Source organism: Phacochoerus africanus, chromosome 13 (assembly GCF_016906955.1).
Source record: "Phacochoerus africanus isolate WHEZ1 chromosome 13, ROS_Pafr_v1, whole genome shotgun sequence".
In the NCBI taxonomy this organism is placed as follows: Eukaryota; Metazoa; Chordata; class Mammalia; order Artiodactyla; family Suidae; genus Phacochoerus; species Phacochoerus africanus.
The window spans coordinates 11,484,729-11,508,138 of record NC_062556.1 but is presented as its reverse complement, the minus strand read 5'-3'; the positions used below and the strand labels follow the sequence as shown (position 1 = coordinate 11,508,138).

At 34.2% G+C, this 23,410-nt stretch overlaps 1 protein-coding gene across 8 annotated transcripts in view; it reads right to left on the bottom strand.

Moving 5' to 3' along the window:
* The window catches only part of NBEA (neurobeachin), a 636,767-nt gene that overhangs the window by 230,376 nt on the left and 382,981 nt on the right, over positions 1-23,410 (bottom strand). For all 8 annotated transcript variants that reach the window (XM_047756277.1, XM_047756280.1, XM_047756278.1 and 5 more), the window contains one exon: positions 13,655-13,779. In XM_047756277.1, the coding sequence (XP_047612233.1) occupies positions 13,655-13,779 (125 nt within the window). The remainder of the gene's footprint in view (positions 1-13,654; positions 13,780-23,410) is intronic.

Sequence of the window (23,410 nt, the reverse complement as noted above, 5' to 3'; positions counted from 1 at the left end):
CAGTAAACTTCTTCATTTTATGGTACTGCACCAAACATTTGTCTAAATTAAAGTGTACAAGATCCAAAGGTGCTTTTCAATCACAATATCCTTTATGAATTAGAGTTTCATTTATCAAAATTACAGGGAAAAAGAGGTAAGGTCTCAAAGGGCTGTCTCATTACAAGGCTTATAAACACTGTCCTTAGAAAGAATTGGTTTAACACCCAACAAATCAAAGTCTGATTGGGAAGAGAATTTATTTGAGATCATCTATCTTCAGAAGACATGTTGGACTGAGCGGACTTCTTGGCCTCTTTAGCCATTCATCAAGAAATTAACAAGCGAGAATCAAAATCCACCAGGACGCCTTAGATTTGAAAAGGCGAATTATGTGTAAGGGTGGATAGGATAGACATATATGCTTATTTTCTAAGAAAACCATTAAGATACTATAAAATTTGAAAGGTTTCAGAGTAAAAAATTCCACCAAACTATAGATTTATGAAGTCAAATCCAAAATTACACTTGTTATTTTCCATGTCATGTTACAAATAACAAATACAGGAAAGCATCCTATACACATCAGATTTCTTAGTAAATAAATATGCTTGAATTCGGTATGTGAAAGTGTTATTTAATATAGAATACCGCATTACAAGGACCTATATAAAGCTCCTCTTTCATAATATTTCTCTTAATAAATAAAGATCCATGTGAAACAAAGTATATTTCAAATGTAACAAGAAAACTAAAATGTTTCTGTTTTTAGTAGTTACTACACTCTAGCATTATTACTACTAAAATACTAATTATTATTTAAAAGTTTTATTGTCATTTAAAATATGTATAAGTTAAAATACAGACATGACCAATTGGGGATATTAACTTAATAATGGTGAGAGAATATGTCTAAATGGAAAGTCTGGGTAATCAAGGCAAAGAAATTAGTTCATCTGCCTACCACGTATTTTTCTATGGACAATGTGAAGAAAAAGAATACACAGTAGTTTATTTCTGTTTGAGGAACTATTCTATAGTCAACTCTAAAACATACATACAAGTAAAGAAAAAAGTAATTTATAACAATAGGTAAACCAGAAATCACGTCTGTGTGGCTAAAGCCCAAAAAGAAAAATATGAATCCATAATGAGACACTTTTAATGTAGCATCAGATTCTTACCAGTTTCATACTATAGTTATTAGTTATTCTGCACTGAGTAGGGAAATATGACTTTAATTTTCACTTATTAAAATGATATATGAATGCTATGTGTATCTACCTATATTTTGTACATACACTATGTAAGAATAAATTTCAGTGTTATTTTATCTGTACAATTTAAGTGCATGGTCTAAGACTCATGATCTGGCCCCTGCACATTTAATCTCATTAATTTACCAGTTTGACCTCTTCACACCTTATACTCCCCAAGAGCTGAATGCTTTTGTTCCCAAACATGTCACTCTGTTTCAAACCTTTAAGTTTAACATGTGTAATTTCTTTTACATGGAATTCTCTCACCTGTCCTGTTCATCAGGATTCAGTTTAGCTGATTATTCTCTTTGCTGTATAAGTTTTATATCTTATAAATAAGTTAATATAGCATCATTATTTTTTGATCTTTTTTCTCCAGTCTTGTATTAAGGTATTCTCTTATTAGACTTTACTTTCCAGTGCACCAAGTGTTAAAAAAAGTGGCAATCAATAAATTTTTGTTGAGTACATGAAAATCTAACATAATTTTCATTTTAATCAGTTTATGTGCACAGTACTTAAGTTACTTTTCTCTTTATGTCCTTTACAGTTTCTTCAAAACCAAGAAAGGTGGACTCTGTGATTTGCAATTCTTATTTTATTTTTCCTGCAAACATTTATTAAGAACATATTTAAAATACATATCCTGGCCAGTCTCTTGACCTCAATTTCCTAGCCTGTTGAAAGAGAACTAAGTATTTATTAACTGAAATCTCACAGGATTATTTCAATGTTAAAATGAGACAATGGATGCTAAAATCCTTTGAAATGTGTGAGTATTATTTATATAATAAGCCCTCAAAATGTTTGTCAAAATGATAATAAATTAAAAAGAGTGTATTAGCAGAATTTACTAAACCCACAATTTGAAACGGAACAAAAACACAGCCCACGCTCTGTGGCTTATAATAATGCTGCCTACGATTTACGTAAAGGAGAAAAAAAGCAGGTTGATGTGAAGACTGAAAAACTCAAATAAGATAACGAATGTGCCTAAGGTCTTATTAACACAATATCTAATCAATAATGGGTACCCAACAAACTATAGTTTCCTTTTCTTCAGGTGGGATCAATCTTTTCCCTTCCTCCAGGCTGTGGCAACAGTTTATATTCATTACTAGGCAAGAGAAGTCTTCGACTCCTCCACTAGATCTGATGCTTTCCTGGAAACAGCAAGGATATAGCATAAGGCAGGTACCATGAAGTGTTTGTAAAGTTGAATGGAGGGTAAGTAGCTTAAATTAAAAACTGTTTTCTCTCAATAACCATATTATTCATTTAAAGATATTATTAAATAAATTACATAAGCGTCAATGTATGTGACATGCACTTTTGATTTTGCACATAGGCATTTTAAGATTATAAATAGTCTCAATATCTTGAGTAAGGAAAAGAACTACTTTCTCAACGAAGCTGACACTAGAATTTGTTTTCAGAATAATATAGATGATTCATTTAATATGTACTTTTATCAAGGAGATGGGAGGAATGGAAATTTAGTCTCATTTTTAATTTTATCTAAATATAATATTAGGAGATTCTACTGTTTCTAAACATCTTGAGATCAGTTTAAGATGGCATTCTGCTTTGGAGGAGAAATTCTTTTCCATATACACCATTTCACAACATTTTTAGCTTGGAGAATGTACTTTGACAAAATCTACCCTTATGTAAGTAAGAGAAAAAGCTGCAGTTCACTTTCAAACCTAAATACTTTCTTTTAGGAGTATTAATGACATATGAATACTTTGGGAAATTTTAAAGTAAAGATTACTTTTTCTCACTAAAGTTGAAATCAGAACAACAATTACCTTTACAGAACAATGCTTTGGGTAACTCCAAATGATATTATTTAATTTCCACCAAAAGGAAAAGATTTTAAGATAAATATATCTGCCAACTAACTATATTAGACATGGCAATATGATCTCATGCAATAATACATATGAACCAATATATTCCTGAGAAGTTTACAATTTTGAACATTTCAAAAAAATGAAAGAATGTTTTTGTTACATTGAGAAACCTACATTCAAAAAATATTTTATATCAATCTCGATGTTAGATAAAAGCAGTAGATATAGATATAGAAAGAACTTTACCCTAACAATCATTTACTGAAAAGTAAATGTTTTTCTTTGTAAATAATTTAAATTCAAAATTAAATTTTGCATTTGACTTTATAGCACAGACATAGAATTTCCCTTCTTAAGAAACACAAACGATGATGACATAAAATGAAAGACTTGCTGAATACTAAAGAGTGAAAAAACCATCTGCACAGAATAGGATTAAAGGGGAAAAAAAACCTGCCTTTGCAATAGAAAAATCCTAATGATAAAAACTATTAGTGATATTGAATAAAAAACACTATTGGACAAAATGACTAGAAACCTCAAGCATCTTTTCTTCTCTTTTATACCTAATGTTGTGTCAGGAGCCTTGCCTTATATACAAAATCTTTATGAAAGCAAATATTTCCATAAATGATACAGACTATTTCTAGTCAAAGAGACAGTTTCTATTTGTTGTTTCAAGCATATTTTAAGTAAAAATCTATAGTTATTGACCATATTTAATAAATACAGATAAAAAATCTAGATAGTTGGGTCATCAAAACCCTCCTTTCTTAGTACTTTAGTCTGAATGCATCGGATTTAACCATAGTTCTCACTTCAATTCATTTTTGTTAACAAAGAATATATTTTATAATCCAAAACCAAGATTATCTGTACCATCGTAAAACTACCAAGATATCAGGGTCAAATTTATAATGAATTGGATTCAGAAATGGTAATCTTTACCTGAATCAGTAATTGATTCAGTTACTATTTATGGTCCAGTTTAGGACATCCCTAAGCATCCTTTGTGCTTTTACCAATGAGGAACTAGGACCTGTTTTTGATTGTTTTAAACTAGACATAAACATTATATTTGCAGGTAGGCTGTTCTTTGAAAAGCTCAGAGAAAGTATTTCAGGGGCAGAACAAACATGCAGAATTAGCAATATGGGCATTAATTAAGATGGAGTGTTCACCGATTATTATTCTAAGTGGTAAATTCTCATTCAGATTAGTTACGCTTGTAAATGACTTTCCAACGATGAGAAATAAAAGAAAATGGCTGCCTAACATCAACAGTTATTGCTCTACGGAAAAGGACATCAGGGACACTTGCAAGTAAAAGAATTGGATCAATATTAACGTGATTTTCATTTCATGCTTCCCCAACTCCAGTAAGCTGACAATATACTCTGATTATATGAACTGCCTCAGAGTAACACAGAAAAGGTTATTGGAGCAAGAGGTGGAAATGGAACGCACTTTTTATACCGACAGGCCTGCTAATAGAGTATACTGATTTTCAAAGACATGCAATGCATTTTTACAATTTGGTTCTGACAGCAAAAATGGAATTTCATTTATTTCTAATTCGAAATATTCATATGTAAGCAATATTTCTTAGAGCAGACCAACAAAGAGGATATTCATAAACAGCATTTTAAACAGAAAAAAATGTAATTAAAAAGGTGAAAGAAAATATTATTGAATTTAAGTGCAGCACTATATAAGTATGAAATGCTAACTTAATCTTCTTAATGGAGTGAATGTAGAAAACTGCATTCTATGCTTTTTAAAGGAAATTTTGATAAGCCATATTTTAAGGATATACATGATGATAAATGTAGAATCTCTTCATTTTAGATTGAATATTATGTGGTAGGATTTTGATCAGCCATTTAAAAGTTAGGGCAATTTTAAAATGTTTTAAATAGAATTTCATTACTTTAAAAAATCACACAGCACACATTACTTGTGGAAAAAAATGGTAAAACATATAGAAAACTTGGGCCAGTTTGGAACCCTCTTACTATAAGGATCAGAGATACGGCATTATTTATCCATCTTATGACTAAGTGAAGAGCATAGTGCTTGGTCCCCATGTTCAAGTATTCTTAGAAAAAGACTAGCACGAAATACATACATCTTTACGTGGTTGTCTATGAATGACTCCCCCACACCCCCACCCCCTTAAAAATTTTTGGCACTTTTTAGATTTTCAACAATGACCCTGCTTCTTTTCAGGAAGGAACGGAATGTGGAAGGAAGGAAGGAAGGGAAAAGCAAAGGAAAACCTTTCATCATGCGTCAAGAGGTGTAGATAGCAGATGAATAGCAGAATGGAAGGAAGAAAGTTTTGGCAACTTTTGGAATGAAAGAGAAGAATAACTGAACAACCTGAACGAGGGCTGAGAGAGTGGGGAGACTTCGTCTGGCATTGGATGGCACTAACCTGGGGAATGATGCTTAGTGTTTCTTTTTTGAAGCCTGTCACAAAATTCAGTGTGGAAAATTTACTTTAAAACTCTGAGAAATGGGGTTAGGAGATGTTCTGGATAGTAAGCAACTGGCTCAGAGACAGGGAAGGAAGGAGTAATAAATAGGAATTTCTCTTTAATTATAAAAAATGGAATAACTCAGAGTTGGTGCTAGTATAGAAGATATAAAGCACTTTTAAAAACACCAAAGATATTTTAAATTATGTTTTTATAAATGATGTTGAGGGAGTTCCTGTTGTGGCTCAACAGATTAAGAACCCAACTAGTATCTATGAGGACGAGGGTTCGATCCCTGGCCTCGCTCAGTGGCTTAAGGATCTGGTGTTGCTGTGAGCTGTGGTGCAGATTACAGATACAGCGCGGATCTGGCATTGCTGTGGCTGTGGTGTAGGCCAGCAGCTGTAGCTCTGACTCAGCCCCTAGCCTGGGAACTTTTATATGCCATGGGTGCAGCCCTAAAACAAAAATAAAATAAAATAAAATAAATAAATGACATTGAATGCATAGTCTATGAATAACACTGAGTTCATCTACATTGATAAATCTCTGCAGATGAAAGGATACACAAGGAGGCCAAAATTTAGCAGGTAAACTTTAGAGAGGGGAAACATTCAATAATGCCTTTTCACTTAGGAACATTCTAAATGTATCTATAGCAGCACTGTATGGAGAGAGAATGGTATTTAGACTGAGTTTTTGCTCTATCTACCATTTCTCAATATGCCACTTAATTTCTATGGTCTGTTATTTCCTCAAATAAAAATCCTTTACTGGCTCTCCCTATTGACAAATCCCTTTTCAGTGTAGCTCGAAACAGCCTTTCAGTCTCATCTGTGTATGATCTACCCATTCTATCCTGGCTTCCATCACACAGCACCATTTTCTGGTCCTGGACACAGTACATTGTATGATATGGTTCTTTTTCCCACATTGTCATCACCTCACTTACTGGCTTGGGAAGATCTCCATTCACCCCTTCAAGTCTAGCTGCAATTTATTTCTTCTGTTAGGAAACCCCTTTCACTGAGCTCACACAGCATTTTTAATAGACCTTGGTGAAAATATCTATCATGCTGTATTGTAACTATAAGTGTGATTTTGTGTACAACTTATAAAACTAGTCTAAAAATATTAGCAAGATTATGAGTAGTTTTACGCCACTTAGCAATAGATCAATTAATATAATTTTGCTGCTTCCTGATCTTTTTGTTTTGTTTTGTTTTGTTTTTTTGTCTTTTTGTCTTGTTGTTGTTGTTGTTGCTATTTCTTGGGCCGCTCCCGCGGTATATGGAGGTTCCCAGGCCAGGGGTCGAATTGGAGCTGCAGCCACCGGCCTACGCCAGAGCCACAGCAACGCAGGATCCAAGCCGCGTCTGTGACCTGCACCACAGCCCACAGCAACGCCGGATCGTTAACCCACTGAGCAAGGGCAGGGATCGAACCTGCAACCTCATGGTTCCTAGTCGGGTTCGTTAACCACTGCGCCACGACGGGAACTCCTGCTTCCTGATCTTTAATACGTTTTGATGCTCTAACTGGAGTGAAGTACAGGCATCAAAAAACTATTTCAGAATTTGAAAATATTACACTTACAGACCTATTCTATAGACTATTATTCTTCAGTGTTGCTACTGAAAAGGATGAATGAATGTGGTTAAAATACTGTGTGCATTCTTTGAAATGAATCAATTATCTTCCACGTTTGGACGCTTTCCGTTATTCCCTTGCATGCTCATTTGGTAAATTCCTTATTTTTTCTTAAGTGAGTTCACAGGTGTTTCTGTGAAGCCAACTCCAACCGACTGAGCCAGAGTCAGTTATCTTTCCCTGTGTTCCTTTATGAAGTACTACCTCCCTCCATGATAATTGCTTATTTCCTTGCACTAAACCAGGATTTTGCAACCTCTGTACTACTGACATTTGGGGCTTAATTTTGGTTATCATTCTGGAGAGCTGTCTTGTGAATGGTAGGATATTTCAGTAGCATTTTTTGTCTCTACCCTTTAGATGCTGGAAGTGCAAACTGACCTTGCTAAAAAGTATTGCACTGAACTATGTGCTGTTTGAAGGCAGACACTGTGTCTCAGTCTCGGAAGCCAACATTTAGCACATGCATGGCATGTAGAAGATATTCAATAAATACTTTTAAATTAATGAAGCTACTTGATTCCTCCAAATCACTTTCTTTCTTTTCCTTTTTCCCTTTTTTTGGGCCACACTTGTGGCATACGGGGGTTCTCAGCCTAGGTGTCCAATTGAAGCTACAGCAGCTGCTGGCCTACACCACAGCCACGGCAATGCCAGCTTGGCAATGCTGGATCCTTAACCCACTGAGCGAGGCCAGGGATCGAAGCCGAAACCTCATGGTTCCTACTCGCAATCATTTCCACTGTGCCATGATGGGAACTCCCTCCAAATCTCTTTAAAGCTTATCATCTGAAGCTTCAACATAAAAACAGAGAAGTTGTTGATAATCTTTGCTGATATGAAAATGCTGTTATATAAAATCTTCAAAATGTATTTTATAAACATATTTTGTAATTTAAATGAATTATTATTCATTTTAATAATAATATAAGATAGTTTATATTTCATAATAAGCATTTATGTTATCCATTTTAATTATTTTAAGAGGCTACAAAACCAAGATCATGATATTGAAATATGACATTGGCATCAAAAAGAGCTGAAAATGATTCTTCTCTCTTTCATAAAAATTTACATTATTAACTTTTCAATAAATTATTTAATAATAATCAGCTCATCTATTTCATTCCCTATTTGAAGATTTAATTAATAATACACCAACTAAAATAGACTTATCAATGAACATTAATAAGATGTTTGCTAGAAATGCTACATGGTACAAATAATAGATTATTAGGTTAAAAAAAATCAAATCATCTTTCTCAAATACTCTAAGTGTAAACTCAAAAAATTAGAGTCAGAATAAATGAAGTCATAATCTGAAGCTCCTTTCTCAGCAACTGTATACAGCTGCACTGGTATTTTTTATTCTCAGTGCTTTTCTTATTTCTTGATGACTGCAAGTAGCACATTACAGTAGCCATGCATACACCATCAGAACTAATTTAATTCCAGATTCATTACAGAGCTGCTTTTTATTCATCAAGGTCATATCTTGATGGCTTCACAAGCTTAGATAAATCAGGTGTTAAGCAGACACATCTCTGAGGAACCTAAGGATGTTCTCATTTGCAGTTCTCAGCATATCTTATTATTTATGGCCAAAGAAATGACTGATTAACTTTGTCATTTTTGCTCCATGTTTTTTTTTCCTCCGGCTAAAACAGCCTGCCCTCTTCTGTGACGCCAGATCAGACCTATTTAAGATGATGTCTTTGATCACAGACATGGGGAGCTTGAGATCTTAGGCTCTGATGAAACATTGTTCCACTATAATTTCATGGAAGGGAAAGAGAGTCCTAAATGATAATTGACAGTCAACAAAGACGACCAAACTTATTAAGATTTTATACTATTCTTTGACAGCATAATCGTTCAGCACGAGAAGTGCACCAGAATTTGTCTAGTCTAGGTTTTATTTAAATATACAAACAATATACAAAATCCTTCTTTTTCAATCATTTCCTTATTAGCTAATTTGCCCTGAATAAGAAAACCTTGCAGGTCACAAGATGAATTTATGAGTTCTAAAATATTTTCCTTATGTTCTTCCATTGCTACGGTCTGTAAAATTTCTACTAATCAATTAAATTTGCACTTGTATGAGATTTTATTATGAGAAAACACCTAAATAACACATTCAATACATATGAAATTAGAGCTTTAAACACCAGGAAAAAAAATCACACGCCTCTAGGTTTTTATTAATCACATTCCAACACCAGAGGCTGAAAGTATATCAAATCACACCAAATCTTTTGCACATGACAACCTCATAAATTATTCAACTCATTAGTATTACTAAGAAGCATGAAAAACTCCATCAGTGTTACGGATGTTTTCCAACCGAAAAAGGTCAACCCAAAGTTTTAATAATGAAATGGAAGAGAAAGCTTTTCAAAGTAAATATGAAATAAAACAACTGTCCTTTATGTCTCCTTGAAAATATATTCAATACTTTTACTCATTTAAAAGAAAATATTGTTAATAAATTTGTTTTGTGGCTCCAAATAAATTGCCTAAAAAGAGTATCATGAAATTTAAATTACAGCTAAATGCTTCTGTCCATCACATGAAAGTTTAACTATAATTTAATCTGTAATGTTTGACTGACTGAGGAAAAGTCAAGTGATTCAAAACATTTTTATTAAAACATTATGTTTGCAAATTCAGTTTTAGTTATATTATATTAATATAGGCTCACATTCTTTTTTTTTTTTTGTCTTTTTAGGGCTGCACCCATGACACATGGAAGTTCCCAGGCTAGGGGTCTAATGGGAGCTGCAGCTGCCAGCCCACACCATAGCTACAGGGACCTGGGATCCACGCCGCATCTGTGACCTACACATCACAGCTCACAGCAATGCTGGATTCTTAACCCACTCAGCAAGGCCAGGGATCAAACCTGCATCCTCAGGAATACTAGTCAGGTTTTTTAACCACTGAGACATGGCTCCTAGGCTCAGATTCTTAAAACAATGCACTACAGAAACAGAGACATGACAGGTGAGCAAACTGCAGGGATTGCTTTGATAGCCATGTAAATATTCCCTATTTAAGTAATTTTAAATTATTCCCTCAGCTTGTACAACTTGTTTAAAATTCTGAAAACTTCGATCATTGATTCAAATACTTCTAGCCATACTGAAAGTTCCGTTTATAAAATATTCCTTTGTTCCTAAAACAATTTAGTTGTCATGATGTAGATGAATAGAAAAAAATTTCGACTGCAGATCACAGCAGAGTTTCTGTGCATTAAATGTTTAACTTTCAAGATAAAATCTGAAATACCATAACTATTTAATACAGAGGGAGGAAAAATTGAATTTCAGTTTGTTCTAGAAAATTTGAAGGTTTGTGCTATAAATATACCCTTTATCTCTGTCTACACAAACCAAAACATTAAATCATCTGGATGTTAGTCTATACACTGCCAGACTTTAAGGTACTTAGAACACATGTTTAATGGCAGGCAGAGTAGCCAGAAGATGGGCTGGGTTTTGCTACTTTTATATGAATGTTCTGTGAATACAAAAGCTTTCTCTAAAATATACAGAATATGTTTTCAATTAAGTCTTTCGACATCTATTTTTTATTGGATGAAGTGCTTTGTAATAATGACTGACATTTACTTCCTATTTCTTCTGAAGAAATGCTTCGTACATAGGTTAGAAGGCATATGAAGAGTTTGGAAGAAGATATAATACTATGTTTCTCTCCTGGCAATTTGCAGTGCCTCCTTCTACTTTCATGCACAGATCCCTCCAGGGAGCACTTTCCACTTACCTCCTCCCATCTTCCATATTTTACTCTCTACTCTCTACCTGCTGCCAAGAGTCCACAGATGTGAAGTGGAAGAGGTGTGCTCTAGGACTGTGTTTGAAGGTAGAATTGTTTGAGTTCTCTTTTGTCTTCCACTACACAACCTTAACCCCGAGAATGGAAACACAGTAATTCTGCAATGGGTACCACGTCGATGTGCTGAATATTTTATGGCATATACTTGGCCTTTGTTCATACCCTACTTTCCTTTTATCAAAGAAGCCAACTCAGGAGGGATACTAGGTTCTGAATACTGCTGATGACCCAGGGTTTAAAGCTCATAAACCACTACATATTTTAAAATACACTTATACTACACACGGAGGAAGTTTAGCATCACCCATATCTTTCGTCATGTGTTTCAAACTTAGAATAGTATTTTTTAGTTTAGATTTACTAACGATGGTTGCTATGTTTCTAAAACATGAGAATCAGTCTTAAAAAAGATGCTAATTTTTAAAAAATTTTTCTTCTGACACTGGCACTGGCTTAAGCTTTGGCACAGGCTTAATAATAAAGACATTTTACAAACTGAACATAAAAGTCAAGGCACTCATTTTTATAAAGAACCAAAAGAAATATTTTTCTAAGAGACTCCTTTTAAAAGAAACCTGACGCATGCTGAACGTAGTAAAATGTGAATCCCACTTAATTAAAGTTTTGGCAACTCAGTGTCACTAGTAATATCACTCTAGCCTAACTCTGCTACAAATTGTGTCTAGATGTTTCTAATTTCAAATGAGGTGAATTCAAGATGAATTGGTGAAAAAGCCTAAATGGTTGGGTGAAATGAAGTTTCAAAATTTTCATTTCAAATTATAAAGCATGCCACTTTAAGTAACTATTTCTAAGAATCTCTTCCCATAAGAGCATAACGATAATAACCTATTTTAAGGTAGTGCTAGATCCTTGGGTGCTAAACCTTAGGTGATTTTTTTTTTTTTTTGAGTTGATTAAAGAAATCCCCTACTGTACAAGTCAGCTGTAATTTTTTTTTTTTTACCATATTCTCTCCTGTAGTTACTTTCATTGTATAAAGTTAATTTGTAACTTTATCTTAGGTATAATAGTTTCATGTGAAATCCTCAAATATTTATGTTTTGAGCCTTACTAAGTTATATAAGTTCAGACTACTCACATAGTAAATTTTAAAAGCTCTGCACATTTTCTTTTTATTAGGATTAAATATTTTCCCTGTTCAATCCATCAAGAATACAAATGGCATTCTATGTTATAAACTATGATAAATTTGAAAGCATATGGCTCATTCATTACTCTCAAATAAATATAAATATAAGTGATTGTGAGAAGAAAAGTAGTTAATAACAAAAATATATGGACAGTGTTTAATAATAGTATTTTCTGATTTATAAAATTATGATATGATTAATCAAACTCAAACTTGTTAGAACATTTGAAAATAGGTGGATAGATAGAACAGTCTTATGCATACTTCTTGGTGGACAGGATTCTAGAGTAGAAGCATTTTTATTAAAATACAAAAATTATTTTGATATTTACTATTTATTGCACATTTTATAAAGGACAATTGAGACTATAAGTCTACTGTAGTGTCACAAAATTGATGATCTCTATAATGTAGGATGCTCTTTTTCAAAATTTATTTGCAATCCACTGGAAGGTTGGGAACTTAAACAGGGATATTGAGGCATGATTTACTTTATTAGACTGAAAATAATAGAATGGAATAGGGTCAAATTAGAGAATGCCATGTAACGAGATTATTAATAACACATTTGTTTCAGTTAAATACACAAGTATATATACACACACACACATATATGTACTGCTATATGTATATATAGCAGCACACCTATCTGTGCACATATATATATACAGCATGTACATACATATACTCACACAGCAGACATTTGTGTCTATACACACATGCACATATAAATTATAATTAGAAATATATAAATCTGAATATATAATAACAAAAGTTCATTTTTTTCTTCTTTTCAGTGAAAAAGTTTGAAAGATCAAAGTTTGAAAAGTACTCAGAAGGAAAATGAGTTCACTCTTATGTTAGGCTATACGAGAAGGATGTTGGGTAATAACCAACTATGCAGGGTCTTCTAATCTATTACAAAGAAACTGAAGCATCTAATATACCAAATGGGGAAATCTTGGATCGATAAAGCGTAACCTAAATGATCTGAAGGATAAAGCAGAACGTAACACTGTTGACCTACGACATGGAAAATTTTATTTTTCATTTTTAAACTTTTTATTAAAGTATAGTTGATATACAATGTTGTGTCAATTTCTGCTGTACAGCAAAGTGACCCCGTCATACATAAATACACACTCTTTTTCTCATATTATCTTCCATCACATTCTATCACAGAGATTGGATATAGTTCCCTGTGCTTATACCGCAGGACCTCATGGCTTCTCCATTCTAAATGTAATCGTTTGCATCTACTAACCCCAAACTCCTGGTCCATCCAACTCCCACCCTCCCCACTCTTGCAACCACAAGATATAGAGAATTTTAAATGCTGGTGGAAAAAAACTGATCAACCTAGAAGAGTCCCCACCTCACATCCACAAGCATCTCTGTGTGAGAGGCACTGTTACTCACCGTACTCTATTGCAGCTTTGAGCAACGCTTCAGCATGAGTGGAGCCAAATGCATTACGGACAAACCGTCTCCTTCGACGAAGATCATCTTCCCAGTAATCCAAACGCCAGAAATCGTGCAACTGGCTAAGAATGGGAAAATTAAAAAGAATAATAACTATCGACAACAATGTGAACTGGAAATGCACTTTTCAAGTCACCTAAATTCACAGATCGTTTACGAAATAAATTTTTAAAAGTTTCATACATTTTCTGTTTATAGAATTCAATCCGTCACGAACACGAATGGCATTATATATTACAAACGATGATAAATTTACATCTTTTAAATTAATAAATGACAAAATTAAATATTTATTCCTTTGGTCTCATTAGAAAATTAAGATAATCTTAGAGGTATTTATATTTTACAATTGTGTTTGTATACACGTTTCCTCTACAAAAGAACAAAACTTAAAATAGTAACATTCTCATATTTTAGGCATTATAACATTCAGTCCTGCTTTCTTTACAATGTTCTCCCTTCTACTAAAAACATTAATCACTGGGAGTTTAGCAACAAATGCAGCATCAAATTACAAGTATTAATGGCACAGTTTGCATTCTTTTACACTGTTTTTAACAAGGCTTATAAATCACAGGATAGACCTTACTACAAATAGTTTGCAATTTAATGACCATGGCTTCTTAGTAGACTGAATTAAGAACTATAAAATATTGCCCACTTGGATTTGGTGGAACAATGATTAAAATAATGTGCTGAAATATTCATTGAAATAATTCCCCGCTGCCCTGAGAAAAGTGCAATTTTATCCATTATTAATAATACTGAATTAGAGCTGCAAAAAAATTCTAGTATGTGGTAATTGTCTTGGTAAATTATTATTCTAACACTAACAGAGTCCTTGGATGATTGTACAGCTTTCAGCTAATATAAACCATTAGTAGTCATGTCCATCATTGGGTAACACTGTCTAAACTACGTTACACTTTAAACCAATATTAAAAATCTATGAGGTATTTCAGAAACTACTGATATATGTAGTACATGAATGGCACATTTTATAATATCATTTTTGTTTTCAATTTAATTTCAATAAACATTAGTGTTAAGTGCTGCTGCTTGAGAAGTCTGTCTTTCTCTGTATAGTATTTGGAATAATATACCCAAAAGATAATATTCTAATTTTCCTGGGCAGCATTATTCATAAAAACATACAAAATGCTTTCATAAAAGATTCAAATTTGGTTTTTATTTTAATATTTCATTGTAGGAGAACACTATGTTTAAGTTGGAAACTGCATTTTTTTCATCATTATCTCTCCAGCATAATATCTGACACATACTATGTTTTTAATAAATATTCAATGAATTAAAATAATTTTTTAACCTTGAAAATCTACAGATACATATAGTCATTGAGAACAGTAATTTACTTTGGAAAAAATTTAGATTTTTATGGTTTTTTTTCCCCCTAAAGCTTAATAGTAGAAGAACACATCAACTTAAAGAATATATAAAAAAGAATATTAAATTATCATCACTTTGGTATATTTTAATATACTTGTTTTCTCAAACATTACGATTTTATTTTGCTGTCAAAATAATGATTATCTTGTGATTAGCTACTACAAGTAGTGTACCTCTATCATTACTTTAACATAAGATGAGTTCTATCCTTAACTAATACAGACTAATCTCAGCAGTTTAAGGAAGACCATGCTAAAATCTTGATATAATGGTATTCCTTGAAAATATGTTAAAATTAAGTAACTGAATTCACCAGGGGAGACCTGGATCTAATGTTTTCTTAAATTTCTAACCACGAACATACTTTCCTCGATTCTTTCCATTAAGTACAACTGAAAAAAATTGGACACTGTATATAAAACAAACATAACAAAACTCTGAAAGGTGGAGAGCAGAAGGCAGACTGGCTAAGGACCATAGGGCCAGAGGAACAACAAAGTGGTGAGTTCTCTGGATTATCTTTATGTCTCATTTGCCCTAGATTTAGAGACCAAGAGGCTAGCTAACAACCCAGATAGGCCAATGGGTACAGACAAAAAGAGCAACAACAAAAAGCCCCAACAAAAACCTGTTTCTCTAGCCAAAAGACCAAGAAAGGGGCATCCTAGGAAGATAGGCAAGTTTCAGACAATTACTGTATTCCAGTCAAACACCACAGAGAAACTGTGCCCTGCCACCCACACTAGCAAAGGATGAGTGGGAAGTGTAGATGTGAAACTTCATGATGGTGTAATGAGGCACCCTAACTGGGGTGGTATCAGGGAAGCCCAAATAGGGAGCCAGGACCTTCATCTCTGCTGGCTGGTGCCAATGTGTCCCATCCTTGGAGTCAGTGGTGAGCATGTTGAGGGCCTGGATCCACCTCTATTGACCAGTAATGAAGTATCCTTCTCTTCCCATTGGGGTGGTGTCAGGAGGAGGCATAGTAGAGTCAGGACTTTTACCACTGACCAACAGGAATGTGGCCATCCCATTAGTGGACACCAGGTGGGGAGCTGGAACTCCTCCACCCTGGCCCACTCCTTGGATGTCAATGGAAGGGAAGTGTGGAACCTAGATTTCGATCTCCATCTTGCAGTGAGGAGGCAGTGCTCCCCATTTTCCTGGTGGAGCAATGTCAGGGAAAGTCAACTAAAACAGAAGATTTAAATGAGATAAAAAAAATTCTCAGAAAATAATAATAATTTTTTAAAAATCCAGGTTTTAATCTTAAACTATGTGTCATACCATGAACCTGGAAGATTTCATATGGAATGTAAAAAGATCATCTGTAGGTGCCAGTACTGAGAAGACAGAGATATTAGACTTTTTTGACAAGGATTTTAAATGAGCCATGATTTAAAAAGGCTTCGGTGAGGAATTATGAACATGCTTGAAAGAAAAAAAAAAAAAGATTCAGCAAAGACCCAAACAGTCTCAGCCAAAGAATAAAAGATATAAAGAGGTATTAAATGAAAATTTAAGAACTAACAAATATAGTAACCAAGATAAAAACCTCAGGAGATGAGCTCAACAGCAGAATGGAGGATACAGCAAAAAAAGTAGTTAACTGGAAGACAGAACAACAGAAATCATCCAATCTGAAACAACAAAGAAGAAACAGACTGAAAAAAAATTGACTAGATCCTCAGAGATTTATGGATTATACATCTAATATTTGGGTTATTGGGATCCTGGAAGGAGATGAGAAAGAAAGCAGAACTCAAATAACGCCCGAAGAAACAATGACTGAATATTTTCCAAATCTGGCAAAACCCTGCAAATGTACAGATTTAAGAAGCTGAGTGGTCTAGATACTCATGTTGCAACAGAACAAAGGGTGGGGGAAAAAATGTAATTGTAATGTATACATGTAAGGATAACCTGACCCCCTTGCTGTACAGTGGGAAAATAAAAAAATTAAAAAAAAAAAAAAAGAAGCTGAGTGAACTCCAAACATGATAAAGCCTAAGAAGCGCATGCCGAGACATGTTATAATTACATTCCTAAAAAGTAAGGACAAAGAAAAACCTAAAAAGCAGCCAAAGAAAAAATGATATCTCATCTACAGAATGATCAGCTAGAATGATGGTATATTTCACGTTCAAAGCTATAGTGGACAAAGGAAGTGTAAAATTTTTATGTGCTGCAGGAAGAGAACTGTCACAGCAGGGAGAATAAACAGAAAAGAAGAAATAATCCTTCAAAAAGAATGCTGTCTATAAGAAATCCACTTCAAATACAGCAATATAGGCAGGTTGAAAGTGAAAGGATAAATATTATATATAAATTCAAATATTAATAAAAGGAAAGCAGGAGTATCAATATTAATTTCAGATAAATAAATACTTTAGAGAAAATAAAATTACCAATACCATCAACCAGCATTTTTAGAACACTCCATCCAAGAGCAGAATACACACTGTTTTCAAGAGACTATGGAACATCTACCAAGACAGATTAGCATCATAGAGCATATTAACAAATTTAAAAGAATTGAAATAATACAGTCTATTCTTCCACAGAAATAGAATAAAAATAGAAATAATAGAAAGATAAAAGTCAAATCTCCAAACATTTTGGAATTAAGGAAAAACACTTTTAAATAACCCATGAGTCAAAAAGAATTCTCTAAGGAAAACAAACAAAAAATTGAACTGAAAGAAAATTACGTAAAAACATCAAATTTGTGGTATGCAACTAAAATAATACCAATACAGAAATTTATAGTACTAAATGCATATGTTAGAAAAAATGCAATGTCTCAAATCAATAATCTATATTCCTACTTTAAGAACATAGTAAAAGAAAAAGCAAAGCAAGCAGAAGGAAGGAAATAAAAGAGATAAATGTAGAAATCAATGAAATTGATAACAAAAAAATAGAAAAAATCAATAAAACAAAGAGCTGGTTCTTTGAAAAGACTGATGAAACTTACAAAGAAAAACAGGAAAGACACGATTACTGATATTAGGAATGAAACAGGGTAGACGTCAAAACTATAATAAGGAAATGCTTAGACAAAAGGGACCAATTCCTTGGAAAGCACAAACTGCCACAGCTCATTATGAAATAGATAATATGAACAGCTTTGAAACTTTTGAGGAAATTTAATATGTTACTTCAAAAAAAAAAAGGGGGAGTTCCCATCCTGGCGTAGTGGAAACAAATCCTACTAGGAACCATGAGGTTGCAGGTTTGATCTCTGGCCTCGCTCAGTGGGTTAAGGATCCAGCGTTGCCCTGTGAGCTGTGGTGTAGGTTGCAGACGCGGCTCGGATCTGGCGTTGCTGTGGCTGTGGTACAGGCTGGCAGCAACAGCTCTGATTAGACCCCTAGCCTGGGAACCTCCATATGCTGCTGGCACAGCCCTATAAAGACAAAAGAAAAAAAAAAAAAAAAAAGGGAATCTTCAGGCCCAGATGATTTCACTGAAAAATTCTATCAAACACTTGGTGAAAATTATCCCCAGTTATATATGATTTCTTCTAGAAAATACAACAGGAAGAAACACTTCTAGGCTAATTTACAGCTACTATTACACCAATTCAAAAATCAAGGACAGTACAAAGAAAAGAAAACTACAAATATTCCCTATAAATACAGAAACAAAAATCATTAGCAAAATATTAGTAAATAGAATTCAGGAATATATAATAAAAATTATACAAGGTGACCAAGTAGAGTTTATTTCAAGGATGGAAGGCTGGTTCAATATTTGAAAATCAATGAATATAATCACTATATTAACACCTAAAGAAGAAAAAAAACCCATATAATTATATAACCAATATAGTAAAGAATTTGACAAAATTCAACATTCATTCATCATAGAAAACATCGTCAAAAAAACAGGAACAAAGATCAACTTCCTCAACTTGATAAAAATATCCATAAAAAACCTAGAGCCAAAATTATATTTAAAGTCGAAAGACTGAATCCCTTTCCATTAAAATTGGGAACAAAGCAAAAATGTCTGCTCTCATCATTGCTTATTCAACATGGTACTGGGATTTCTAGCCAATGCAATAAGGAGTAACAACAACAAAGAAAATAAAGGTAATATAGATAGGAAAGGAGGAAATAAAACAGTCCCTATTTGCAGATGACATAATTGTCCACGTAGAAAATCACAAAAAAATCTATCAAAACCTCCTAGAACTACTTACTGAGTTTAGCAGTTCATAGGCTACAAGATAAACATGCAAATAGCAATTGTGTTTCTGTAGGCCGGCGATTAACATATAGATACTGAAATTAAAATATGACGTAAAAATAACAAATGAAAAGAGAGGCACTTAGGTACAAATCTAACCAAATATGTACAGGATTTATGTAATGAAAACTATAAAATGTTGATAAAAGGAATAAAATAATATCTAAATACAATGGAAAGGCATACCATATCATGTTCATAGAGCGGAAGTCTCAATATAATAAAGTCTTCAATTCTCCCCAAATTAATATCAAAATTCTAGCAAGAGTTTTAGTAAATATAAATATTATTCTAAAATTTATAGATAGAAGGATAAATCAGGAGAAATCAGTTTACCTAATTTTGAGATATATAGTTACAACAAACAAGACTTTGTGATAAGGCCAAGGAATAGACATATGGATTAATGAAACAGAAGAGAGAACCAAGAAATAGATTCACACCAGTGTACCCAACTGATTTTCACAAAGGTGGGGAACCAAAGAAATGGAAGAAAGAGTTTTTTCAATAAATTGTGCAGGAACAATTGAACGTCCATAAGCAAAAAAAATAAACCCTGACCTAAATCTCACATCTTATACACAAATTAAGTAAAAGTGGATCAGAAACAATTCTAAACCTATAAGCATTTTAGGAAAAAAGAAGAAAATCTTTGGGATAGGGCTAGTTAAAGACTTCTTAGACTTGACACCAAAAGCACAAACCCTGAAAGCAAAACTGATAAATGGATTTTGCAGAAATTAAAAATAGTTGATTTACAAAAGAACAAGTTATGTTTTATATAACTTTCTATGCTGTATAGTCTATGAAAATGTCAAATTATTATGTTATACACTTGAAACTAGTGTATTATTGTAAGTTAACCATACTTCAATAATAAAAAGAACATGTTAAGAGGATGCAAAAAGGGAATGAAAATATCTGCAAACCATATATCTGACAAAGGGCTGATATCTAGAATTTACAGAAAAGTTTCAAACTCAACAGTACAAAAGCAAACTATCCAGTTAGAATATGGGAAAAGACATGAAGACATATTTCACTGAAGAATATATAAAAATGGAAAACATACACAGGAGAAGATATTCTATATGGCTATCCTAATAGCCATAAGGGATAGGCCAATTAAAACCACAGTGAGATAGCACTTTCCTTCTATCAGAATTGCTAAAATAAAACATAGAGACAATACCAAATATTGGCAAGAAAATGGAGAAGTTGGATTTCTTATTCATTGCTAGTGGAAATAAAAAATAGTATAGTCACTCTGGAAAACAGTTTGGTAGCTTCATAAAAAACTAAATATGTAACTATCATTTGACCCAGTAATTGTACTTCTGGGCATTTACTGTAGCACAATGAAAACTTATGTTCACACAAAAATATGTACACAGATGTTGATAGCAGCTTAATTAATTTTTTGGGGGGGTGGCCCCAAACCCACAGTATATGGAGGTTCCCAGGCTAGGGGTCTAATTGGTGCTGGCCTACACTACAACCACAGCAATGCCAGATCCAAGCCACATCTGCGACCTACACCACGGTCCATGGCCACGCCATATCCTTAACCCACTGAGCGAGGCCAGGGATCAAACCCGCAACCTCATGGTTCCTAGCTGGATTCGTTTCCTCTGCGCCATGACAGGAACTCCAATAGCAGCTTTATTTGTAACAGCCCCTCCTTCTCCGCCAACCAAACTGGAAACAACTCAGATGTCCTCCAATAAACCAACATGGTACCTCCATACCATGAAATACTTCCCAGCAATAAAACGAAACATTGCCATAGACAACCACCTGGATGAATCTGCAGAATTATGCTGAGGGGAAAAAAAAAAAACACCACCACAATGATTCCATATATATAACATTCTTGAAATGGCCAAGTTTCAGAAATGAATAGATCAATGTCTGCCAGGGTGAATCCAGGGGGAGGGGGATGTCACTATAAAAAATTACCACGAGGGATCCTTGTGATAATGCCAATGTTGTTACCCTGACTGTATCAATATTCTGATTATATGTTATTATTTTTGCAAGGTTTTACCATTGCTAGAAATTGGGTAAAAGGCACATAGGATCTCTCTGTCTTATTTCTTAAACTGCATGTGAATCTATAATTATCTTAAAATAAAATTCAACTAAAAAAAGTCCCCACCCTATCAAAATCTCTCTATATACGTAAAATTTCCTATACTCACATATATAATAGCTATACTAATTCAGTTTTTTAAATGATTTTTTCCATTATAGTTGGTTTACAGTGTTCTCTCACAAACTAAAATTTTTAATTTCCAAATTCAGCACCCTATCCTTTCATGATATTTATTTTTAATGATGAAAAACATGTTTCTTCATCTTCTATATTCCACAAACCACTCTGCATAAATAATAATTCTAGGGTTAATTTATCTTTTTTTTTTTTTTTTTCTTTTTTGGGGCCTCACCTACAGCATATGGAAGTTCCCAGGCTAGGGGTCTAATCTGAGCTGTAGCTGCCAGCCTTCGCCACAGCCATAGCAAGGCGGGATCTGAGCCTCGTCTGCGACCCACACCACAGCTCACAGGGCAATGCTGGATCCTCAACCCACTGAGCGAGGCCAGGGATCAAACCTGCAACCTTATGGTTCCTAGTCAGATTTGTTTCCGCTGTACCATGATGGGAACTCCTTTTTTTTTTTTTTTAATTTTATTTTTTTACTTGTCTTTGGGTATCAACTCATGTACCAATATTCAGTCAACCAGCCACACTTACGAGTGCTTTGGTAAAGAACACTGCCTATGAGACAGCTGAGGTCAGAGATGTGCTGGGAGGAAATGATAAAGGTGCATCACTTTCCTTTTGTTTGTTTTGGGGGAGGAGGATGCATAGGAGAGCTGTCAGTTTTCACTGCGAGCTGACTCCCTCATCTACTGGAGAGAGACATAAATACTGAATGGCTATTAACCAAATTCAATGCATAAATGACAGAGTAAATCATGCATCTCAATGGAACTCATTCTTCCCTCTAATATAAACTAAAATAGTGATTTTTGGAAAAACTGTATTATGTCATTTCTACTTAAAAAAAATCATTGGTAATGAATGTTCAAATCTCCAAGTATCTTTTTCATTTCTTATGTCTTTTCTGTTTTGTTCTATTTTATTTTATTTTATTGCTTTTTAGGGCTGCACCTACAGCATATGGAAGCTCCCAGGCTAGGGGTTGAATTGAAGCTGCAGTCATAGCAATGTGTCTGTGACCTACACCACAGCTCACAGCAACACTAGATCCTTAACCCACTGAGCGAGGCCAAGGATCGAACCCATGTCCTCATGGATGCTAGCTGGGTTTGTCGTTAACCACTGAGCCGTGACGGGAACTCCTAGATGCTCCACTCTGATGAGTCTTGAGCCCCTAACAAATGAGGTCCCCAGAAATATAGATATTATACTGATCCAAGAAAACTCTTTGGTAAGAAGTTATTATAGGCATCTCTGTGGCTCTGGTCTTGTATAATCTGGAAGAAGCTTGGCTCCTAGAGGGTGGAGAACGCAGAGGATAGAAAAGAGGATGAGTGGCTGTGGCGCAAGCCAGTCGCTGTAGCTCCAATTCCACCCCCTAGCCTGGGAACCTCCACGTGCTGCAGGTGCAGCCCTAAAAAGACAAAACGAACAAATAAACAAACAAAAAGGACAAAGACTAAGTATAAGTAGGGCTTGAGGAAGTTCCTAGGAGGCCGATTACATGAGCTAATTGCATACTTTTAGAAAAAATGAAGCAGCATTTTGCACCCTCTGTGGACTCCTGGATCCATGCGGAGGGAGAGTGCCTTGTCCCTGCCATCTCGGGATCTGATGGGGGAGTTAGTTTGTAGACTACAACCCAGCTCATTCCGGGCTGGTCTTTCTGACACTCATTCATAGGTTTGTGTTGTTCCTCTGCATCTGTGTTCCTCTTTACATTTTTCTTAATTAAAGCATATTTTCACTCACCATGGTTTCTTTTTTGTTGGCACTTTTTTCTATCATATGCTCACAATTATGTTTGT